Below are 23,551 nucleotides of genomic sequence, written 5' to 3'. Positions count from 1 at the left end.
TACCATGGCCTCAGTTATGAACTTGTATTCATGAACTTCACTGTCATTTGGGAAGGGACCCTAAAAGGCACAAGTGGCAGAACCAGGCTTTGAATGCAGGTTTTCCAACAGCAAAGCCAATGTTCCTTCCACTGCAGTATGTGGTCTTATTCTCAAGTTTAGTCCAGCATTTCCAGTTTTCTACTGGACTGGTCTAGTTGGCTATTTCACTATCAAACTTAGCATGACTAAAATGGAACTCATTGCTTCCTGTTCCCGAATTTTTTTCTTCCTTCTAATTTCCCCATTTTAGTTAATAGTGTCATTTTCTTTCTGTGCTCAAAAATTGACATGTCAATCATCCCTGATATTTCCTTTTGCCCTCTCCACCAAATCCCCCTTCCAATCCAATCAGTATCCATTTGACTTGTCTCAACAGTGCGCATGTTACATTTACATTCCTACTGTACTAACTCAATTCAACCCCTGATGATCACTTAGCAAGGCTATTGCAGTAGACCTCTAATTGGCCTCCCTCTCTTCAATGTCTTCCTCTTTACATCTTATATATTGTTGCCTGAGTTATTTCCCTAAATCACAGCTCTTTTCATATCCATCTATATTGAAAAACCTGTGATTCCTCACTGCTTATAAAATCAAGTCCAGACTCATTAGCACAGCTTCTAGACCCCTATTACCTGATTGTAATCTTGTTTTTCTGCTTTATCATCTAAGCCTTTACATGTATATATTTACCTTATGCTTTGTGAAAAATCAAGCAACTCGCCAAGTGTGGCAATGGTGTTCTGTTCCCCTGCCTTGGCTCCCTTAGCCCAAGATCCCTCTCATCAACACATCAAATCCTTCAGGTCTTAAGACTCAGATGCTACCTCTGTCATGAAAGTCTTTCCCTGATGCCATCAGCTGAAAGTAAACTCTTCCTTTTTGATTTGTCCTTAGCACCTTGTATCTCTTTTATAGCAATTTATTCAACCTTTTGTTATGTTTATCCTTTCTTAGTTATAAACCACTTAAAAACAGGCTATATTATCTTTTTTTTTTTTAAACCCTTAACTTCTGCCTTAGCATTAGTTCTAAGACAGAAGAGTGCCAAGGACTAGTTAGTGGGGGTTAAGTGATGTGGTTCTCAACCTTTCTAATGCTGTGACCCCGCAATACAGTTCCTCATGTTGCAGTGACCTCAAACCAAAAAATTATTTTGGTGGCTACTTCAAAACTAATTTTGCTACAGTTATGATTCGGAATGTAAATACCTGATATGCATTATGTATTCTCATTGCTACAAATTGAGAGGTTGAGAACCGCTGGCCTAGGGTAACACAGCTAGGAAGTGTCTGACTCATATTTGCACCCAGGTCCTCACAACTCCAAGCCTGGTGCCCTATCCAAGGTGCTACCTTGTTGCCTCTAATATTATTTTAATCTTTGTGTCCTTTATAGTGCCTCACCAGAACATCTAAGTGAAATAAGTATTTAACTTAGTTAAAAATTTACCTCTATAAATGACTGAAGCTTAATCCACATTTTCTTAATCTTGAAATAATAATCCAATTTCCATTTATGAATAATTCTCTGTGAACAAAAAGCAGTAATAGCTTAGTACTCAGGTGATTAAAAGTTCCATTGTTTCCTATCAATATTTACTGACTTTCTCATTCTTGCCTTATTTTATATTTTTTGACCCTTTGTTGTTTACCCCTGCTTGTCTTCTTTAGTAATATCATTGTTGGATGGAATCTCAGATAAATCTTCCTAGTACCAAATCCCATACTATATCAGTATTATTGTAAAGTTCAAGTGTTTTTCTACATGGTGCATTTTATTTCACTTCAAAGAGTTTGAATAACATTAAGTTTTATGAAGAAAAGATGTTTACCAGAGTTATGTTACTTATAAAGAAAGTTGTTACAAAAATTTCTAATCATGGTGCCATGGAACCTAAAAGAACCTAAGAGAAATGTCTTTTGATAATTAATATGTAATAAATACTAATTCTACTACTCATTCTAATGAGTTGGGCTATATGTGCTCTACAGATTGAGAGATGATGATATATTTTTTCCTTCATTGTATTTATTGATATTAAATATTGGCCTCTTTCTGAGGATCAAGGTCATTCTGAATTTAGTTTAGTTTTTCTTTTTTTAATCTTCTGAAGTACTAGTAGTTCCTGTTGGCTAAATCATGCCCATAAAATGATTAGTTATTATCATTGGTCCAAAATCTTTGCTGTTGTTAAAAGTATTAAATATTTTACAATGGACCTTCCCTCTTACCCCTTCATGTATCCTGGGACCATGATGGGTATGGCCTTGCAATGACTTGAGTTATATTTTCTGAGACCTCAGGAAGTAGTGAATTCAGGACATATTGAAGTTCTGTTTGCTCTTAGTTGTCATAGATTCTGTTGTCATGGAATCATGGATTTCTAGTATCATGGAAAAAAGGAAGGAAGGAAGCAGTTAAATTTTATAGATGAATCACTCTTAAAAACAAGGTTTTAATGAAAGTCTAACATATGTGTCCAGCATTGTTTTTCTTTTGCCTTATGTGTTAGATATATCCCTAGGAAATTGCATATAAATGAATTTTTTTAAATTAAATTAAAAAAAAATTTAAACCCTTACCTTCCGTCTTGGAGTCAATACTGTGTATTGGCTCCAAGGCAGAAGAGTGGTAAGGGCTAGGCAATGGGGGTCAAGTGACTTGCCCAGGGTCACACAGCTGGGAAATGTCTGAGGCCAGATTTGAATCTAGGACCTCCCATCTTTGGGCCTGGCTCTCAATCCACTGAGCCACCCAGCTGCCCCCGTAAATTAATTTTTATAAATTAAATAATATTTTAAATGCATACACATTGGATTTCCTTCAAGTAAGCTATACTGTAAATTGAACATTGGTACCCTCAACCATTCTTCTTTGCCTCATATTTCTTATTTCCCTGGTCCTATTAAGGGACTACCATTTTATCATTCTGAGGTTTAGAATCTCAGTCATTCATTATCCTTCATATCTAGTCATTTGCCATGTTTTGTCAATTTATATCTTTAGCATCTCTCAAACTTGATTATTCTCCTCTTTTACCACAAATACCCTAATTTAGGACCTCTTTAACTCTTATTTGGACTACTATAATAGCCCTCCTACTTGATCCCCTTCCCTCCATTCTCTTCTTTTTCCAGTCCGTCTTCTACACAACTGTCAGATTGAGATTCTATATAAATTGAGAGGAGACTTTTATGAGAGATATTGTGGATATAAAATTGACAAGAGTTGGCAAATGAGTAAATATGCAGTATAAATTAGAATGATGAATCAAGGGTGATGCCTAGGTTTTGAACCTGAGTGATCAGAAGGATGGTATTACCTTGATACTAAAAGAAGTTCTGAAGAGGAGTAGGTTTGGGGGAAAGGATGAGTTACATTTTTGTCATGTTTGTAATGATTAAAGAGCATTTATGTAAAAATGTCTAATAGGTAGTTGGTGAGATGGGCCTGGAACTCAGGAGGGAGAGTAGAGCCTGGAATGAGAGAGTATAAAGAAAAACAAGCCTAGGAGGGAGCCTTGAGGAACATCCCTAGTTACTAAGTGGATATGACTTGGATCATGGTCTAGTGAAGGAGACTGAAAAGAAGGTGACAGATAAGTAGGAGGTACATTAAAGGGTGGGGTAGGGGAAAGGAAAGAGGGAGGAGGAGAGGGGGAAGAAGAGCAAACAGTAGGATGAAAACCCAAAAACAAGAGTCAGTCATTAAGTAATTGTTTAAATAAACAATAGCAATAACTGACCCCACTGAGATTTTAAAAAATCCATATTTTAGCTTACTACTGCTATTATATAATAGAAATGTAGGGAATTTAAGAAATCTATTTTCCTCAATTATGTGTAAAAACAATTTTTAACATTCATTTTTAAAATTTTGAATTCCAAATTCTTTTTTCCTCCTTCCCTGAGATAGCAAGCAATTTGATATGGGTTATATATGTAAAGTCATACAAACTTTATTTCCATATTAGTTATGTTGTAAAAGAAAACATCCCCCCCCCCAAAAAAAAACCCAAGAAAAATAAATTGTAAAGAAGTGCACTTTCATCTGTAGTCAGACTCCCTTGATCCTTTCTATGGAGGTGGATAGCATTTTTCATACATTAATCCTTTGGCCATGGTTTGGATCATTGTAGTATAGAGAACAGCTAAGTCATTTACAATTGATCATTGTGTGAAGATTGGATTAGACTCTCCCCTGATTGTCACAATGAAGGTACTTAGCTCTTCCTTGATTGTGAAGATTAAATTGTAATCCCTTATCTATTTTTAGATTTAATCCCCAAAGTGTAAACAGGGTACTTAGAAGTTAAGTATGGAGATCTACCCATTTTGGATTTAACCAAAAAAGGTATGAACACCCATCTCACACACTGTAACCCACTGGTGAGAGAGTGGGTGACCAATCAGAATTGAATGACTGCTTTCTGGGTGGTCCTAGAGCGGAGTGTGGGCTGTGACATAAAGATCAAGGGAAGTGATATAAGAAGAAAGGTCTTTAAAAGAGAGGTACAAGGGCCTGAAGGCACTTAGTTCTTCTGGGAGTTGGACTTGAAACTCTCACTTGGAGTGGAGCCTCCTGTAAGTGAGAGTTATGCTGGAGTTCTACTGGAGTAGAGAGTAATTCTTTATTCAGAAGAGTGCTAACTGGACCTGTTTTTCCTGGTGACCCTGTTCCTTTGAACAGACATGTGGTGAATGTAAAGGCTGACTCCCTTTCCCTTGGCCTTTCTGGAGGCACCAGCCTCTGGAAAGGCCCATCATCTTGAGACTCCTTTCCCTCGGCTGGGACTTATGAACTCCTGCCTGGCTTAAGAGGAGACCAGAACAACTACCCCTCTCTTTTTCTTTTCTTTCCTTTAATATCTTCCCTCTTTATTGTAAAATAAACTACCATAAATTCCATTCTGACTTTAGTAATTCATTTGGGATTTAGTAACTAAATCCCTGGTGACCAAATAAAATATATTCAGTCCAACCATAAATTTAACAGTTATACAGTAGTGACATTTCACTTTGTATCAGTTCATGTAAGACTTTGCAGGTTTTTCTGAGAGCATCTTGTTCATCATTTCTTATAGCACAGTGTTATTCCATCACAATTATATACTATGACTTGTTCAGCCATTCCCCAATTGTTGGCCATCTGCTTAATTTCCAATTCTTTGCCACCATAAAAAGAGCTGCTTCAAATATTTTTGTACATTTAGGTCCTTTTCTTTTTTATCTCCTTAGGATACAGACCTAGTAGTAATATTTCTGGGTCAAAAGGTATGTAGGAATTTAAATTTTAGTGGTTTGACTGTAATATATGAAAACTATAAATAAGTGGTTGCTGATTTAAAATATCATAGCTCAAAGTCAAAACGACTTTTAATAGCTTTTATTTACAAAAGAGGTAGAAAGAGTAAAAGTAGAGAAATACAAAAAGGAATAGAGAAGATATCTAGGTTATCACACTAAATATTGCTCTGGTGCTTGACTGAACCAAGAACAACTTGTTAATCACTCTTAACGGAAGTTAAACTCTCACCAGAATTCAGGAAAGTGTGACAAGGAAATCACTTTAAAAGACTGATATATATTAATTTAACTTCGCCAAGGAATTCAGCTATGTAATTCCTAAATGAAAACTCAAGTCAGCAGTCAACCTTTTATGGAGTTTAATTACAAACAGGAGGAAGAAAGGTATTAGAGATAGAGAGAGAGAGGGAGAGAGAAAGGGGAGAGAATGGACTAGGGCTTAAATACCCCCTCTGTTTAGGCTGGGCCAAAAGGCCCAAGCCCTTAGATAGCTGAGGCAAAGGAAAGAGATCAGTCCCTATCACTCACGTGACCAAAATGAAGAAACAGTCTCAGGGGCCTCCACCTCCAGCTTCCTTCAGAGCAAGCTTCTCAGAGTACCTCTCCAACCAACCACCTCTAGTCCTCAGACCCCGCTATCTTTAAGGAAACCATCCAAGTTCCCTCCCCTCAGTTCTCACATCTACCAATCATTGTCCATGTCTTCCCTGTGCCAATGGTGGTTCTACCTTAACCCAGGACCACCCAGAGGTCTGTGGCTTTGCACATGTCTGTTGAAGGTCATATTCTCAAATAATTAAATCTTGATCCTTTGCTACAGCCCTTCCTAAATCTTGTTACGCTGAGTAGGGTGGAGATTGGAATAATTAAATTTTGATCTATGCTGCAGCCCTTTCCATTGTTCAGCAAAAGGTTTCTGTCCTAAAGTAATCTTAAGAAGGGAGGAGGAGGAACCTCCTTCACATTCCAATGGTGAAATTTCCAACATTCACAAGTCTAAGAAATTTTAAGGTTTACAAAAGGAAAGCCAGTTATTTACTCACCCAAGTTCCTTCCAAGAGGCAGATCAAGACTACTCAAGCTGAAGCTGACTCTTCCTGAAGCCAACTCCCTTCTTGAAGCCAACTTCCCAGCCCAAGAAATTCAGGGCCTTTTATAGTGACTTCTTGTCCCTTCCCCTCTTCATAGGGGCCAATCACAGCTTCCAAAATGCTCAACATTGCTCAGGGGGCAGTCTTGTGAGATCCACTTCTCATCTCTGAAGGTGTTAATTCTTAAAGGCCTCTGAAGGTGTAAACTTTTTTTTATCATGCATTTCACACATTTCTGACTGATTGGGTTAAAAGGGTGGAGCTCTCTTTACTTATTGGTTAGCTAGGTACTAAGTAAGGGTACTAAAAGAAATAGAGTTGACTAAATGTTAACTCAAAGTAGACAAAGGAAATAAAGAATTCCCTTTTATAAGTGTTAACTCAACATAGATAAAGAGAATAAGGAATTCCTTTCACAGGTATGCAGTTTAAAGTTCTTTGGATTTAGCTCCAAGTCACTCTTCAGAACAGTTGAATCAGATCAAAACTCCAACAGTTCATTAGTGTCTCAATTTTCCCACATCCCCACCAATATTTGGTATTTTGTTTTTCTGTCATATTAGCCAATCTGATGGGTGTGATATGGTACCTTGGAGTTGTTTTAATTTGTATTCTTCCAAACCAATGATTTAGAATATTTTTTCATATGACTATAGGTAACTTTGATAGCTTTATTTAAAACTACCTGTTTATATTCCTTGACCATTTATCAGTTTGGAAATAACTTGTATTCTTATACATTTTATTCATTTCTCTATGTAGTTGAGAAATGAGCCTTTGAAAAACTTATAAAATTTTTTTCACACTTATGATTACTCTGTCTTTCTCTCCATCCTATTTTCTCCTCTATTCTACTCTCTCCTTTCACTCTGCCTATCCTCAAAAGTACTTTGCTTTTAAATACCACCTCCCCAATCTGTCTTTCCTTCTGTCAGCCCCCTTCTCTCATTCCCTTCCTCTCTTAGTTTCCTATAGGTTAAGATAGATTTCTGTATTTAACTGAGTGTATATATATATTTTTTTTTCTTCCTTATTTAGTCAATTCCAGTGAGAGTAAGTTTCAAGAGCTCTCTCATCCCTTATCTTCACCTCCATTGTAAAAGTTCTTTCATGCCTCTTCAATGTGAAATAATTGCCCCATTCTACCTCTTCCCTCCCCTTTCTCCTAATACATTCCTCTTTCTCACCCCTTAATTTCTTTTATATAATCCTATCATTCAATTCACACCCATGCTCTCTATGTGAGAAAGTAAATAGTTGAATCTTATTGAATCTCTTGTGATTTCTTTTTTCTGTTTACTTTATTAATCCTTCTATTGAGTCTTACATTTGAAAGTCAGATTTTCCATTCAGCTCCAGTCTTTTTGTCAGAAATGCTTGAAAGTTCTCTATTTATGTTATTAAATATCCATTTTTCTCCCTCTCAGATTATACTCAGTTTTGCCAGGTAGATGATTTATTCTTGATTCCAGTCCTAGTTTCTTTCTCCTCCAGAATATCAGATTCCAAGCCTTCTGATGTTTTAAAGTAAAAACTGCTACATTTTGTCATTCAGTCTTCAGCTCCATATTTGAATTATTTATTTTTGGCTACTTTTAATATTTTCTCCTTAATCTGGGAGTGCTTGAATTAGTCTTGAATATTACTGTGAGTTTTCTTTTGGGGATCTCTTTTTGGAGGCAAGGCAATGGATTTTTTTCTATTTCTATTTTATCCTCTGATTCTAGAATATAAGGGCTGTTTTCCTTGGTAATTTCTTAAAAGATGACATCTAGACTCTCTTTTTTTTTTAGTCATAGCTTTCCTGTAGTCTGATAATTCTTAAAATATTTCTATTTGATCCATATTTTTTACATCAGTGGTTTTTCTAATGAGATATTTTGTTTTTTTTTCATCCTTTTGATTTTGTTTTATTGTTTATTGATGTTTCATGGAGTCATTAACTTCTACTTGCCCAATTCTAAGTTTTAAGAAATTATTTTTTTCAGTGAGCTTTTTTGTACATCCTTTTCTGTTTGGCCAGTTCTACTTTTCACATATTTCTTTTCTTCAGTGAATTTTTTATCTTTTTCCATGTGGCCAATTCTACTTTTTTAAGGTATTCTCTTCAGTGGATTATTGTTCCTCTTTTATCATTTGGCCTATTCTAGTTTTTAAGATGTTATTTTCAGTATTTTTTTGTGCCTCCTTTACTAAGCTGTCAATTCTTTTTTTCATGTTTTTCTTGCATCATTCTCATCTCCTTTCCCAATTTTTCCTCTGTCTCTCTTATTTGATTTTTTAAAAATCCTTAGCTCTTCCAGGAATTCTTTTGGGGACTTGAAACCAATTCACCTTTTTCTTTAAGGCTTTAGATGTAGCAGTTTTGACTTTGTTGTTTTCTTCTAAGTTTATGTTTTGATCTTCCCTGTCACCATAGTAGTTTTCTATGGTTATAGTCTTTGTTTGCTTATTTTTCTGGCCTATTTATTGACTTTTAACTTTAAAAACTGCTAAAATTGGGCTCTGTTCTTAGGGTGGAGTAGGCATTGCCCTAAGCTTCAGGTGTTTTAGGCAACTGCTTTCAGAACTAATTCTGGGGGTTTGTAAGTTTTCAGTTCTTCCAAGTTGGTACTATCTAAGAAGTGTGGTTGCAGCTCTCCTAGTCTGTATCTAGTTTGTGAGTGACCTCAAGCACTCTTTCCCACTGGAACTGTGACCAGGGTTCTTGTTGTGACCAAGACTCTGTTCCCCTACAGCCTAGTATGTTGGTTATTTTTCTTTGCCCTGGTATTGCAACTTAAATCTCTGTATGGGCAGTGCAATAGAGTCTTACACCCAGTACCAGCAAAGAAACCCCTCCCCCTTGCCAGCTGAGGGATAAAAGCTCTAGAAGCCACTGATGCTGATTCAGTTACTCCCCAAATCAATTGCTCTCTTACCAGAGCGTTGCCTGCCCTGTATACTCTACTTTCACCCCTGGTTGGACCTTTCCTGCTGATCTTCATAGTGGTCTTTGAGGGGTAAATGGTTTTACACCATTCTTTTATATGAATTCTTCTGTTCCAGAATTTGCTTCAAAGTGTTGTTTTCAAGTTGTTTGGAGGGGAATTTGAGAGAGCTCAAGAAATCTCTCTTTTTTTTTTTCCACCATCTTGGCCCAACACACTGGGAATAAACCTTTATATAGAATAGAACCTACTGTGTTCCAGGTACTGTGCATTTTATAGTTATCATCTCACTTGATCTTCACTACAACCCTGCAAGGTAAGGTGCTATTATTATCTTTCCCCTAAAACCTTTTACAGTTAATGCAACAAACAGGTTATGGGACTTTCTGAGGTTCACACAACTCTAATAATGTTGAATCTGTGATCTTATGACCATAGATTGACTTGATTTTTTTCCCTTGGTCTTAAAATTCTCTAACAGTCTGGATGAATGTGTCCCCACTATGTGTGGTACAGTCTACTGTTATGGTTTCTCCTGTTAGGTAGTAGAGATTAGATCTTGGGCTTCCTAAGCCAAGGTCCTCTATATTATCTACATTTCCTCTAACCCTGATTTATTGGCTGTAAACAAAGAAGGGAGAACCTGTAGATGACAAATGAATTACACTATTAATTGAAAGTCAAATTGCAGTTGTAGATTCAGTTGTGTTTAAACTTATTGAAGCTTGAAATATTGCACTAAGATTTTTTTGAGACACCATGTGTGTGTATATATATGAATTTTTGCTAGGAAAAAACCTATGATCATAGATATGAATCTAAAATTGTACTTTTTGTATATATAAATGTGAGCTCTACACATAAAATGGAGGTAAATTGCAAAGCTTTTAAGATCACAGCCCCTAGACATACAACAAAGTGATAAAAGATTATAGAAACCTTGTATTTGACAAATGTATAGCTCCAAATTTTGAAGATAAGAATTCACTGTTTGGTGAAAAATTGCTGGGACCATTGGAAAGTAGTTTGGCAGAAACTAGGTATAGATCAATATCTTACACTGTTCACTAGATAACAGCAAAATGGATACATGATCTAGACATAAAAGGAGGTATAAGCAAATTAGAAGAACAGGGAATACATTGCTCATGAGATTTTATGGATAGGAGAGGAATTTATGGGTAAACGAGATGGAGAGCATTGTGAGATATAAAATGTATACCATATTAGTCCAAATATAGTGCGACCTTTGAAAGTCACATTCACACTATATCTGAGCACTTCCAGCTTTGAAACTCTAAATTGTGTATTGTGCACCTCAATATACATAAAAAGCATGGCTATCTCCTGGAGCAAATGGGAAATGCTGACCAAACATCTCTTTGTTTTGATATTTTGTCAAATGGCACTGTTAATACTAAAAGCACCAAATCAGTGTTGATTAAAACTACTGGAAATGAGAAAATTAGAATGGCCATGATGCTTGCAGTCAGAGATGATAGGTGAAAATTGACTCCTTATGTAATTTTAAGGTGTAAAACATTACCTATGGAAAAGTTACCATCAGGAGTGATTTCTCATGTGCAGGAAAAGGAATGGATAAATGAAGAACTTATGTTAGATTGGTTGAATGTGGTCTGGGGTAGGCGGCTGGGTGCATTACTGCATCAGAGAGGAATGCTTATACTCAACACATTCAAGGGTCACCTGACTGAAAAATGTGAAGAACAGATTTGCTGAAATGTGCATGGACCTAGTTTTTATTCTGTGAGGAATGATGTTGCAATTACAAGTATTAGATGTAGTAATTAATAAGCCATTCAAAGATTATTTGAGGAAAGAATATGATGAGTGGATGTTGTTTGGAAACCATGGATTTACTCCATCTGGAAAAATAAAGAAACTGTTGGTTACTGTATTAGGGAATTGGATCAAAACCTCTTGGGACAAAATCTCCACCCAGTTCATTGTGCTTGGATTTTTTAAATGTTGTATATCAAACAGTATGGATGGTAGTGAAGATGGTGTTTTGTGGGAAGAAGAGTGTGATAGTGATGACTGAATGATGTTTTCCCTTCAGTAGATGAGGAAATAAGAAGAGGAAGGAGAATATGATTAAATATCGGAAGGTAGTTTCTTACAAGTATCTATAAAAGTAATACATATTTAATAAAAGTGTAGGCATTAAAACTTTTTAAACTTTTCAGAACCTTGGAAAAACTTCAAATATAAAGTGCCTGCATTATTCATGAGTTAAGAGAAAGTTGTAATTTAAAAGGAGAAAATAAAATGGATTTTTCCTCTTTCTGAGTTAGCCTTCAAAATATTTGGGATCACACTATATTCAGGGTCATTACATTTGGGCCAATATAGTAGTTTTGATTATATTAAATTAAAAAGTTTCTGTACAAATAAAATGAATATAACTAAAATTAGAAACAAGGTAGAAAATTGGGGAAGAAATTTTATAGGTTATTTCTCATATAGAGGTCTTATATCTAAAATATATAGAGATCTTTGTCAAATTTATAAAAATAAGTGTTATTCCCCCAGTTGATAAATGGACAAAAGATATGAATAATTTGTTTTTGGATGAAGAAATCTATATAGGTATATGAAAAAATGCTCTAGATCACTAATTAAAACATTAGAGAAATGCAAATCAAAACATTAGAGAAATGCAAATCAAAACACCTATCAGATGGCTAAATGATAAAAGAGAAAAATGACAGATGAGAAAATGAGGACACTAATATACTATTGGTGGAATTGTGAACTGGTCCAAACATTTTGGAGAGCAATTTGGAATTGTGCCCAGAGTTATAAAACTGTCTATCTTAGATCTAGCAATACCATTGCTGTCATTTCTCAAGGAAATTAGAGAAAAAGGAAAAGAATCTATGTGTTCCAAGATATTTACAGGAGTTCTCTTTGTGGTGAGAAAGAACTGAAATCAAAGGGATGTCCATCAATTGGGTTATGGCTAGATGGAAACTATTGCTCCTTAAGAAACGATGAACAGGTTAAATTAAAAATAACACCTTGGAAAGACCTATGTAAAATAAGGAAGAGTGAAACAAATAGAACCGGTCAGTTCTATTTACAATAGAATTAATATTTGAGGAATAACTTGTGAATGGTCCACCTCCAGAAAATGAATTGGAAAATAGAATCACAAATGACACTATATATATGTGTGTGTGTGTGTGTGTGTATATGTATATCTTTTTGTTGGGTGATACTCTCTATGGTATAGGGAGGGAAGGGCAGAGATATCTGGGAATAAATTCTATTAAATACATTTTTTTTAGAAAGGAAAAAGGAATAAAAATTTATGTTAAAACCAGCCTTCTCACCATAAAAGAAGAGCATCAAATGAAATTTTATTTATTTACTAGTCACAATATAGCTAATGACCAGCTTCAGTTCAGACCAACAAAAAGATATAGAAGGAAGATGATAAAAATCAATTCATGTTAAAATGATACAGTCCTACAATTTAGAAGTAAGATTGACCAATAATTTTTAAAAGCCTATAAAAGTATTCTTTTTTGCAGCATTAATTAAAAGTATTCCTTCTTTTAAAGATTTGTATCCTGGAAAAAATTAAACATAGTTTGGTTAATTGAAGGCCATTGAATTTCAGACTAAGAGTTGGAACTGATTGGTACTTTGACTTTAAATTCAACTAAATAAACATTTATTAAACACTCCATGCTAAACATTGGGATACAAACCCCCTCTCCCCCAAGATTATATTCCACTGGGGGAAACATAAACAGAAAGTTATGCATAAAATATATGCAAAAATAATTTCTAGGAGGAGGGAATTATGAGGAAGAATCTCAATAGACTTTTTTTGGGTAAGAGGTGTCCCCAAACATGAGAATATAGCCTGTGCAAAGCACGAAGTGAAAAATGAGATGTCATATTATAGGAACAGCAAAAGGACCAATTTGGCAGTTATGTAAAATATATGAAGCAGATTAATCTGCAGTTAATTTGGAAAGGAAAATTAGAGCTAGATTATAAAAAGTCAAACAAAGAGGCCTGTTATTTTATCTTGAAGGCAAGAAGGAACCACTAGAGCTTCTTGTGTAGGGGAGAGTTCTGTGCTTTAGGGTTATCAGTTTGACTGCTGGGTGGTGCAGGGACTGGAGAAGGGTTGGAAAGCAGCGGATAGACAAATTAAGAGGCTATTATAGGCTATCATAGACTAGGCTAGAGATGAAGAGGGCCTAAACTAGGGTTGTGCTGTGAATTGGAGAAAAGTGGACCCATATGATAATATTTTGAAGGCAGAATTGACAAGATTTGGCTACTGATTGGATGGGGAGAAGGAGAAGGCTTATTTCATCATCTCAAAAGGAAGTGAATTTATTCTCATCAGATATGATAGCATTTGGGACAGCTTAGATGGTTCAGTGGATTGAGAGCCAAGCCTAGAAACAGGAGTCCCTGGGTTCAAATATGACCTCAGACACTTCCTAACTTTGTAACCCTGGGCAAGTCACTTAACTCCCATTGCCTACCTCTCCCTGCTCTTCTGCCTTGGAATCAATACACAGTATTGATTCTAAGATGGAAGATGAGGGTTTTAAAAAAAAGATCCGATAGTATTTTATGTTATTTTTGTTCATTTGCCATATGTGCTTTTTTTCATGTTTACTTGTGTACTTATCTTATTTTTCCCTACTAGACTGAAAAATTTATTGAGAACAAGGATCTTATACATATTCTCACCTTTCCCAGAAGAGTGCATTTTTTTGTAGTGGCCATTAAATATTTGTCAAATGAGAATGTTCATAAATTAAATTCTTATTTATTTATTTTGAACACCTTTTAACTCAAATAAAGCAATTGTGGTATTATGCTTTGATCCCTTCTAAAGATGAAAAGTATTCAGTTTTAGAGAAATTCAGAAATTATTCAATAATTAGCACTAAAGTAGGAAGAAAAATTTAATTCAGACAAGAAAATGATTAATTTGACATGTGTGAGTGGTTTCCTAACTAATGGATTTCCTTCTATAGTGTATGTCAGGAATGTTAATAAATATGCCTAAACAGTTTGAGTTTTTTAGTAATTTGATTTTAATTATCAACAAAGATTTATTAAATGCTTACTAATGTTGTTCTAGGTACTATGCTAAGTGCTGGAGATAAAGAAAGTAAAAAATACGGTTTCTACTATCAAGGGGCTTACATTCTAATAGAGGAAACAACATAGCAAACAATTGTGTACAAGATATAAACATTGTAAATAAATGGGAAGTAATCTCAGAGCAAAGGCACAAGGGAGTGACTGAAGCCCCTTGCAGAAGATGTTTTCTGAAGTGAATTATCAAACATTTGGAATCTTGGTTCATAATTGCTAATGACCTGTAAAAAAAAATCATTATTTAAATTGCAAAGTTTAAATTCCTTTTGAGAAGAAGTTTAGGTAAATAAAATGCTACCTCTCTGAATCCAGAACTGAACTGTTGGAGAAGCCACCATGAAGAAGCCTCCAGACCACAAGTTGCACAAAATTGAACTTTGGGTGTGGTTGATTGAACATTTATTTGTATGTATACTTTTATGCCAAAGGGGACTGCCCCCTAACGGCTTTTTGTCAATGTTGTGTTCAACAATTATTGGTTTTATTCTTTTTTCTCTTATCCTCACACTATTGTAATCTTTTAAGTTTATTATGTTTTTATGATCCTTTTGGGGAAAAATTAATTTTTCCAAAATGATCACACGGGGGAATGTAAAAAATAGACTCGAATACAGGACTACAATCCCCATGAGCCTTTGCTCCACTTCCCCGGAATGCCTTGTAATCTCACCTGGGCCGAGATCGAGAAGGTATTTAAGCTGATTCAAAGGCTTTTGCTCTCTCTCTTGGCTCTTTTTGGGACTTCCGTTTTGGAGCAGGCGTGTCTCTTGCGTGATGTGAGGTTATTTTGTCTAGGCCTCTGGCCTAGGCACATGTTTCTTACTTGTATGTTCCTTAATCTTTAGCCTTTAATAAACCCCTAAAAAATATAATACTCCTTGCAGAGAGAAACTAATTTCTACCTGCCTCAGTCTCCCCATCTCCCCTAAATTTTAACTGTTACAGACCCTGGTACCCATTAACATTTTAAAGTATTAGAGGAGCACTATTTGAGGGGTAGGATTTAATGTGTTTTTTTAATTTATTTTTATTATTTTTAAGTTTTTTTAACTTCAGTAACAAATTTCCACATAAGTTTTCTGAAGTTATATGATCCATATTGTTTCCCTCCCTTTTTTCCTTCCCCCCCTGCCAGAGCTGACAAGCAATTCAGTCTGGGTTAGATGTGTATTATTACACAAAACATATTTCCATATTATTCATTGTTCCATATTATTTTTGTAAGTGAATAATCTTATAAGACTAAAACCTCAAAACATATACCCAAATATACAAGTGAAGAATCATATGCTTTCATCTGCATTCTGACTCTAACAGTTCTTTCTCTGAAGGTGAATAACATTCTTTGTCATTAGTCCCTCAGAATTGTCCTGGATCTTTGTATTGCTATTAGTTGCAAAGTCTATTATATTTGATTGTTCCACATTATTGCAGTTACTGTGTCTACTGTGCAGAGGAGAATTCTTTTGAATGAGCTATATTTACTGTCTACTACAGTCCCGATTTGATGCCTAATCTTGACCTGGAAGTGACTCTGGTTTCTAAACTAAATTTAGAAGGTTTCATCATAAAGTTAGCCCACTAGCTGATGCTTTTATGGGGATTAGGAATAGGGTAGGCAGAATAATATCTCAGGATGAGAGGAGCTGCTTTCCTTGTTGGAGGGATTATAGTCAGACCATTGAAATCATGGCTACTATAAAAACATTTAGAGTAGCATAATTGTGGGAAAAGCAGAGGAATAATTTTATTTGTCTTTTTATTGACATCAGCATTAAACAAAAACTGAATTTTGCCTCCTCATCTGTAAGAAGAGAAATTTAGACCAAATTTCCTAGGTGCCTCTCCCACTCTCCTCCTCCAACCCAGCAGTGAGACCATTTCCTCTGTCAGCTGCAGCTCCATTGTCCGCCGCTACTGCACTAAGGTGGTTGGGCAGTCTCTTGGATTTGCCCTTACCCTCACTTCCCAGGCACCCCAGAGAACTAGCCAAGCAGCATTTCAGCCCTTGCCACTTCAAGATGAAATATTATTGTAGTTACTATGTATTTTCTTTTCATGTTTTTGGTTGCTTCATTCTGCATTAGTTCATATAGATCTTTCTGTGTTTCTGTTTATTCATTAGGTTCATTTACCAGTTTGGTCATTCCCTAATTGATGGACATCTACTTTGTTTCAAACTCTCAGCTATCATAAAAAGTTTGCTATGAATATCATTGGGACTTCTTTCTTATCAATGGCTTTCTTGGAGAAAAAGCCTAGTAATAGACTCTATGGTTTAAATGGTGTCACTTTTTAGTCACTTTATTTGCACAATTCCAAAATGCTTTTCAAAATGATTGTACTGTTTCACAGCTCCATCAACAATTTGTTAGTGTACTTATCTATCACAGCCCTTCCAAAATCTGCCATTTGGGGGTCATTTTTGCCAGTTCCCTGGGTGTGAGTTAAAACCTCAGGGTTATTTTGATTTTCATTTATTTTCAATGATTTGGAGTTTTTCAGAGAAATTTGATAAAAAGATTTTTTTCTCATTTGACCATTTCCCTTATCCTATACACATTAATGTTGTTGTACTGAAGCTTTCAGGTTCAAATTCTGTCTTATGTGGTAAACATCATATTGTGTTCCTTCAATTACTTTGCTTTAATCTTTTTTTTTTTAAGGTAACCTTGTTCCCACTGGCTCTCTTCTGTTCACCACATGCCTTCTTCTCATTTGAGATCCCTTTAGGATTTTGTTGTTCCTTTTTTTCTCTTACTTTAAAAAAAAATCTAGATATGTTTCTTTCCTCTTAGTCAAATAGATTCTTCCTTTCTTTCTTCCCCTTCAGATTGACCTGTTAATTAGTGTTTCACTTTCATTTTTTGTGCCTCTTTCCTTTTTCAATCTTTTTTTTTGTTCTTCTTTCCAAAAAAGATTCAATTCCTTCATTATCCATCTTCTCTTTCTCTTTACTCAGACCCTCAGTCTCTAATTCATGTCCCCTCTTTAGTTTCTCCTTATGCAATCAAAACTTCTGAGGTGCCCATTCTGGACCGTCCCCTCAAGATGTTTTTTGCTTTTGTCTTATTTGGCTTATGTAACTTACTACTTGGTTACCCCTTTTCCATTGCAACTGGTTTCCATAACAATATCAATTATTGCTGTGGTCAGAGAGGAAAGAAACTGCCTTAACGTAGGACACTCCCCACTACCACTTATTTTTTTTCTATCTTTGCCTGGAAATCTACTCCTCTATCCTTGCTCTCCATTCCTCCAGCTGTTAGTTGCTCTCCAGGAGTTCCAAGCCTCCCCCTCACAGGACAAGGGACTTTTCAAACTCCAGATCTCCCAGGCCTCATCCTTTCACCAATCACCTCATTTCACCTAGAGAAGAATTCATCAATGACACTCCCTTCCCTCTCCATCACTTTTTCATTCTTCTTTCCCCTTTTTCCTCACCTACTCCTCTGTAGGCTATTCTCTTTCTGACACCACAGAGGTCAGTTTCCCCTCTTTGGTATTCCTTAATTTGATCCCAGAACATCAGTCCTCTCTATCCCTATTTATGTACCCTCTCATTGGTAAGAGTAAAATTTAGGGTTGAGACTAAATATATTATATTAGTGGTCACTGGGGATTTAAATTCAATCCCAATGAAATACTCAAGTCAGTATGAAATTTTATGGTGGTTTATTTATAATAGAAGGAAGAAATTAAGAAGAGGGAGAAGAGGGAAAGGGTAGAAGATCTGCTTTGGCCTGGTCTAAGCCAAGGGGAGTTCAGAGGCCTCAGCCAAGGGGCCTTCTCAGAAGATTAAAATCTAGCTTGGCTTTCAGCCATGAGGTCTTCTCCAAGATTAGGTGCCTCTTAGGAGGATAGTGCCTTCAGAAAGTCAAGGAAAAGGGGAGTCAGCCTTATCACTTACCAAGGCCAATTCAGGGAAGACCCCTCACCTAAACCACGCTACAGAGCTCCTCCCAGTAAACTCCACCAAAGTCTGCCAAAGCCCCACCAAAAGCTCCCAACGCTGCCGCTGCCGAGAGACTCATAGGAAGTGACACAAAATATATAGGCAGTTCTTTACATCACTTCCTGTGTCTCACATGTACCAATGGTGGCTTAAGCTTGACTTAGGACAGCCCAGGGGATCTGGCAGTTGTTTCTGATTTGTCACTTGCTAGCACATGCTGGTCATAGGCCATCCTCCCCACATTTAATCCTTATGTGCGAGTATATACATTCCTTGGTTGCTAAAATTCTAAAGACTAAGCAGGGTGGAGGAAATCTAAAATTCACACCATGTTGTAATGTCCTGCACATATAATAACATCCTGCACATATAATAACATTGGTAACACCCTGCCCTATAAGGGAAATAGTGTCTCATACTTGCCTACCTCTTCACTGCTGTCAGATTCCCACCTTTACCCTGTCTCCTTGTATACATTTATTTATTTGGAAAATTGTATTTAATTAGTCAATTTAGAACATTATTCCTTGGTTACAAGAATGATATTCTTTCCCTTACCTCCCCCCACCCCTACCCCTTCCTGTAACCAACATACAATTCCACTGGGTTTTACACGTGTCCTTGATCAGAACCTATTTCCATGCTGTTGATGTTTGCACTAGGAAGATCATTTAGAGTCTACATCCCTAATCATATCCCTTTCGACCCATGTGATCACACAGTTTTTCTTCTGTATTTCTGCTCCCACAGTTTTTCCTCTGAATGTGGATAGTGTTCTTTCTCGTAAATCTCTCTGAGTTGTTCAGAATCACTGCATTTCCTTCTGTACATTTAGAAAGAAGGCTCTCATTGGTCTCTGCTTTCACTATACTTTTCTTAGTGTCCTTGCCTTTTGCATTTATTAACTTTTCTGTTGTTTGGGATGTATGAGAGACAATAATCTCTTCAGTCTTGGTTTTATTCTTAAAAATATTTCAAATTCTTTATTATTGAATGCCCATTTTTTTTTGTCCTGTATGGTTAAGCCCAGAGTTGTAGGCTAGATCTCCCTCAGCTGCATCCTGAGACATCATTATTCTAGAGAACACATCATTCCTTTCTCCTTTTTCGAGTTAAGTATGGAATAGTCTCATGTTACTTGCATGCCTTTTACCTCTTATTTTTGAAGATCTTTCTCCTAGTGGCTTAAGGAGTTCATTGTTTCTTAATTGAATTATTAAATTTAACCACTATGTGTCTTGGAGTTTATAGTCTTAAGGGTTGTTTTTTTTTTCTTCTGGAGATAATATGCAAACTCTCTTGATTCAAATTTTCAGTTTTATGTTCAAAAGTTCTGGGCAGTTCTCTTCTACTATTTCCTTCATTGTGGTGTTAAAAGTTTTTTGACCTGCCATGTTCTTCTTGGAGACCTGTTATCAAGTTGTCTCTAGGCATCCTGTTTTCAAGATCAGTCTGTTTACTTGCAAAGTGAACATATTTTAATGTTCTTATTTTGCACATCTTTTTCTAGGTTGTCATTCACTTCTATGTATTTGCATTCCCAATCTATTGTCTCCTCTGTTTCTTTGCCATTGTAGATTCAAGTTTTTCTATTCTAATCATTTTCTGGTTTTTTGGTAATTTTTATTCATAGATACCTGAACTGGAGGCTATCATGTTACTGTTCTTACTGTTTTTATGTTCAAGGTCTTAGATCTTCTTGAAGTCTTTGGTAGTTTTAGTCTTTTTTTCTCCCCCTTATTTTTCCTATCACTCACTTCTTAACCTCCTCTGCCTCTGTGATTTTGTTGTCGGCTAGATCTCAAAGCATCATAGCCTTATCCATTTTCAGAAATTCTTGGTTCACTCACCTAGATAACTGTCCCAACTGATTTTTGGGTGGTTAGATGCTGCCCAATTCCGCACTCCTCACATACTAATGGGGTTCTGTCCCACTTCCTCCATTTCTCAGTTCTTTACCCCAGCACTGGCACTTCAGTACTTTGCTGGTATTTCTGGGTTGCAGGTCATAGCAGACTTTTGCTCCCAAAGAGCTGATATATGAAAAATAGGTTTTCAAAAATAAGTATTTGCCTTAGAAAAGAATATGCTTTGAAGTTTTATTATCTCCTAGTATTGTGCTTATTTAAAAAAAAAGTAATCTGAACTAGATTCTTCCACAAGCCCATAATTCCTCTGTTTCCTACAATCTGGCTTCCATTATCAAGCTACTAAACCTGCTTTCATCAGTCAGCAAACATTTAAGTACCTACTATGTGACTACTATTGCAGTAAGTTCTGGTTGGTAAGGCAAAATATTGACCTATTCTTAAAGAGTCTACTGGGGAGACAATGCAAAAACAACAATGTGCAAACAAGATACAGACAAAATAAATTAATCAACAGAGATAAGGTACTAGAATCAAGAAAGATCAAGAAAGGTTTCCTGTAGATGATGGATTTTATTTTATTTTTTTCCAGTATTGTTAATTTTTGTAAGTAAATAATCTTATAAAACCAAAACCTCAAAAATATATACCCAAATAAACCAGTGAAAAATCATATTCTTTCATCTGCATTTCTACTCCTACAGTTCTTTCTCTGGAGGTAGAAACATCTTTTTCATAAGTCCCTCAAAATTGTCCTGGATCATCATATTGCTGAGAGTAGCAAAGTCTATCACAGTTGATCGTTCCACAATATTGCTGTTACTATGTATAGTGTTCCCTTGGTTCTACTTATTTCACCCTGGATCAGTTCACATAGGTCTTTCCAGCTCTTTTTGAAGGCATCCTGTTCTAGGTGGTGGATTTTAGCTCATACTTCAAGAAATCCAGGAAGCCATGAGGAGGGAGAGAGTTCTAGTCATGATGAACATCCAATAAAAATGCCTGGATATGTAACAGTTAAAATTTAGGAATTTGGGGAAACTGAGGCAGGTAGAAATTAGTTTCTCTCTGCAAGGAGTATTATATTTTTATGAGGTTTATTAAAGGTTAAGGACTAAAGAAAATACAGGATAAGAAACCACATGACTAGGCCAGAGAGAGGCCTAGACACAACCTCACCTACATTATGAAAAGAGCCGCGTCTGCTTGCAAACGGAAACAGGAAAGAAAAAAAAGAGGCCAAAAGGGCCTTTCCAATCAGGTTAAATACCTTCTCGATCTCAGCCCATGTGAGAATTCAGTGATATTACAAAGCATTTTGGGGAAGTGGAGCAAAGGCTTCTGGGGATTGAAGTCCTGGATTCGAGTTTCTTTACAGATATGAGGTGGCTTGTGTGAGGAATAGCACTGGAGTGCAGAGTATGTTGGGGAAACACCTAGTTCTTTCCAAGTTCATCAGTGATTCCTGAGCAAAACCCATGGTCTTTTCTTTAGTTTCACCTTTCTGTAAAACTATAAACCATTCCTTATTCTGGAGGATCTTTTTCTTGGGTTTCTGTGGATTTGTTTTCTTAAGGTTTCTAACTTCCTACCTTGGTTGATCTTGTTCTTCCCATTCCTAAGTGTAGCAGTGCTTTAAACCTTTGTCTTAGACTTGCTGTGCATCTTTTTCTGTGTCTTCCCATTTTGTTATCTTTTTCACTCCTCTTACTTCAGTTGCAACTTCTATTTCAATAACTCCCAAATCAACATATACAGCCCTAAGCCTCCTCTGATCTTCAGTCCCATATTTCTATGTACTTATTTGACATATCCACTTCAATGTCCACCAAAACCTACCTTTCTTAATATCTTATCTATTTCTGTGAATCACACAGCCTTCCTACTGGTCATCTACGCTTGAAAATTTTGCATGGATGTTGTAGAAAAAATTTAATCAGTTATTGGTATTTGTTAACTACCTGCAATTCCCATGCAAGAGGGAACACCATAGATGAAACTTCACAAAGACAATAGTCATTCTCGGTCACCGAGAGACTACCACTACTGCAATTCCCATGCACTGTGCTAGTCACAGGGCATCTATATATCAAAATGGAGCAGTCCCTGTCCTGAGGGAGCTTGCATTTTATGAGGAACAATAACATTTTCATATAAAAAAGAAATACAGGCTAATTTAAGGGACACATAGCTGAGGACATCAAGAAAGGCTTTATGTAGAGAATGGTACTGAAGCTAAATGCCACCTTCTAGAAGATATCATTTCCTCTTCATAGTATTTCCTGGTGTTATAGTTATTGTTGTCTCCTTTTTCAGTTTATCTTCTGTTTACTTTTCTGTTCTTTTTTTTTTTAAACCCTTACCTTCCATCTTGGAGTCAATACTGTGTAGCTGCCCTCTACTTTTCTGTTTATTATTCTATGACCCCAGTAAAATGTAAGCTCTTTGCGGGAGGGACTAATTTTCATTTTTGTCTTTGTAGTTTCAGAAGATAGCACAGCATCTCAGACACATTAGAGGTTTGTTTAATCAGTGTTGAATTGAACCAAAAGGAGCTTTCTGAAATGAGTTTACAAAGTAGGCTTTTCTAACACTTTTTAAAAACAACAAACTTAAGACCAATAAAACATTCTTTAAGTTGCATCATTTTTGTAGACATATGAAAATTAAAATACTCAAGTAACAATTTTTTTCTCATTTATCAGGGTAAAAATATTTCATTCTACAAACGCGCTCAGATACTTGTGGCAGATACGTGGTCTGTACTAGAAGGAAGAGGAGATGGCTGCTTCAGTGACATTTCTAGAATTACTATGTTTGCTGACTACAGGCTACCCCAGGTGCTTGCTCACTTGGGAGCTATAAGATACTCTGATGCACTACTTAAGAAACTTCTTGAAGGTTTGTTATTTGTTTATAACTCTTTGCATTATGCTCTTTAGGTTCTTATTCAGCACTTTGTGAACTGATTTACATTATTTATGATTGTTTATTGGTAATATCTTTTGTAATATCTTATGAAAAATCCACAGCAGAGTTTATATTATAAATATTATCTTTAGAGTTAGAAATTCCCAATGATCATATTAAGTATAAATAGATACTACTTAAAAGACATATCATGCTATTTTGGATTGTGCATTAACAGATTCATTGGAGACAATTAGGCAATATCATGGATAGAGCTCTAGACCCT

At 36.0% G+C, this 23,551-nt stretch overlaps 1 protein-coding gene and 1 long non-coding RNA gene across 6 annotated transcripts in view; one reads left to right on the top strand and one right to left on the bottom strand.

Moving 5' to 3' along the window:
• Positions 1-2,390, bottom strand: part of LOC103097495 (uncharacterized) — a 28,594-nt gene extending 26,204 nt beyond the window's left edge. For all 4 annotated transcript variants that reach the window (XR_001623518.2, XR_001623519.2, XR_001623522.2 and 1 more), the window contains exons 1-2: positions 2,277-2,390; positions 1,495-1,572 (exon numbers count right to left, since the gene is read on the bottom strand). This is a non-coding gene — a long non-coding RNA (uncharacterized LOC103097495). The remainder of the gene's footprint in view (positions 1-1,494; positions 1,573-2,276) is intronic.
• The window catches only part of QNG1 (Q-nucleotide N-glycosylase 1), a 39,998-nt gene that overhangs the window by 11,280 nt on the left and 5,167 nt on the right, over positions 1-23,551 (top strand). For both annotated transcript variants that reach the window (XM_056805942.1, XM_056805941.1), the window contains exon 3: positions 23,061-23,256. In XM_056805942.1, the coding sequence (XP_056661920.1) occupies positions 23,061-23,256 (196 nt within the window). The remainder of the gene's footprint in view (positions 1-23,060; positions 23,257-23,551) is intronic.

The sequence above is a fragment of the Monodelphis domestica genome, chromosome 7, assembly GCF_027887165.1.
Source record: "Monodelphis domestica isolate mMonDom1 chromosome 7, mMonDom1.pri, whole genome shotgun sequence".
NCBI lineage: Eukaryota > Metazoa > Chordata > Mammalia > Didelphimorphia > Didelphidae > Monodelphis > Monodelphis domestica.
The sequence above is the reverse complement of the archived record's forward strand: the minus strand, read 5'-3'. Positions and strand labels throughout refer to the sequence as shown.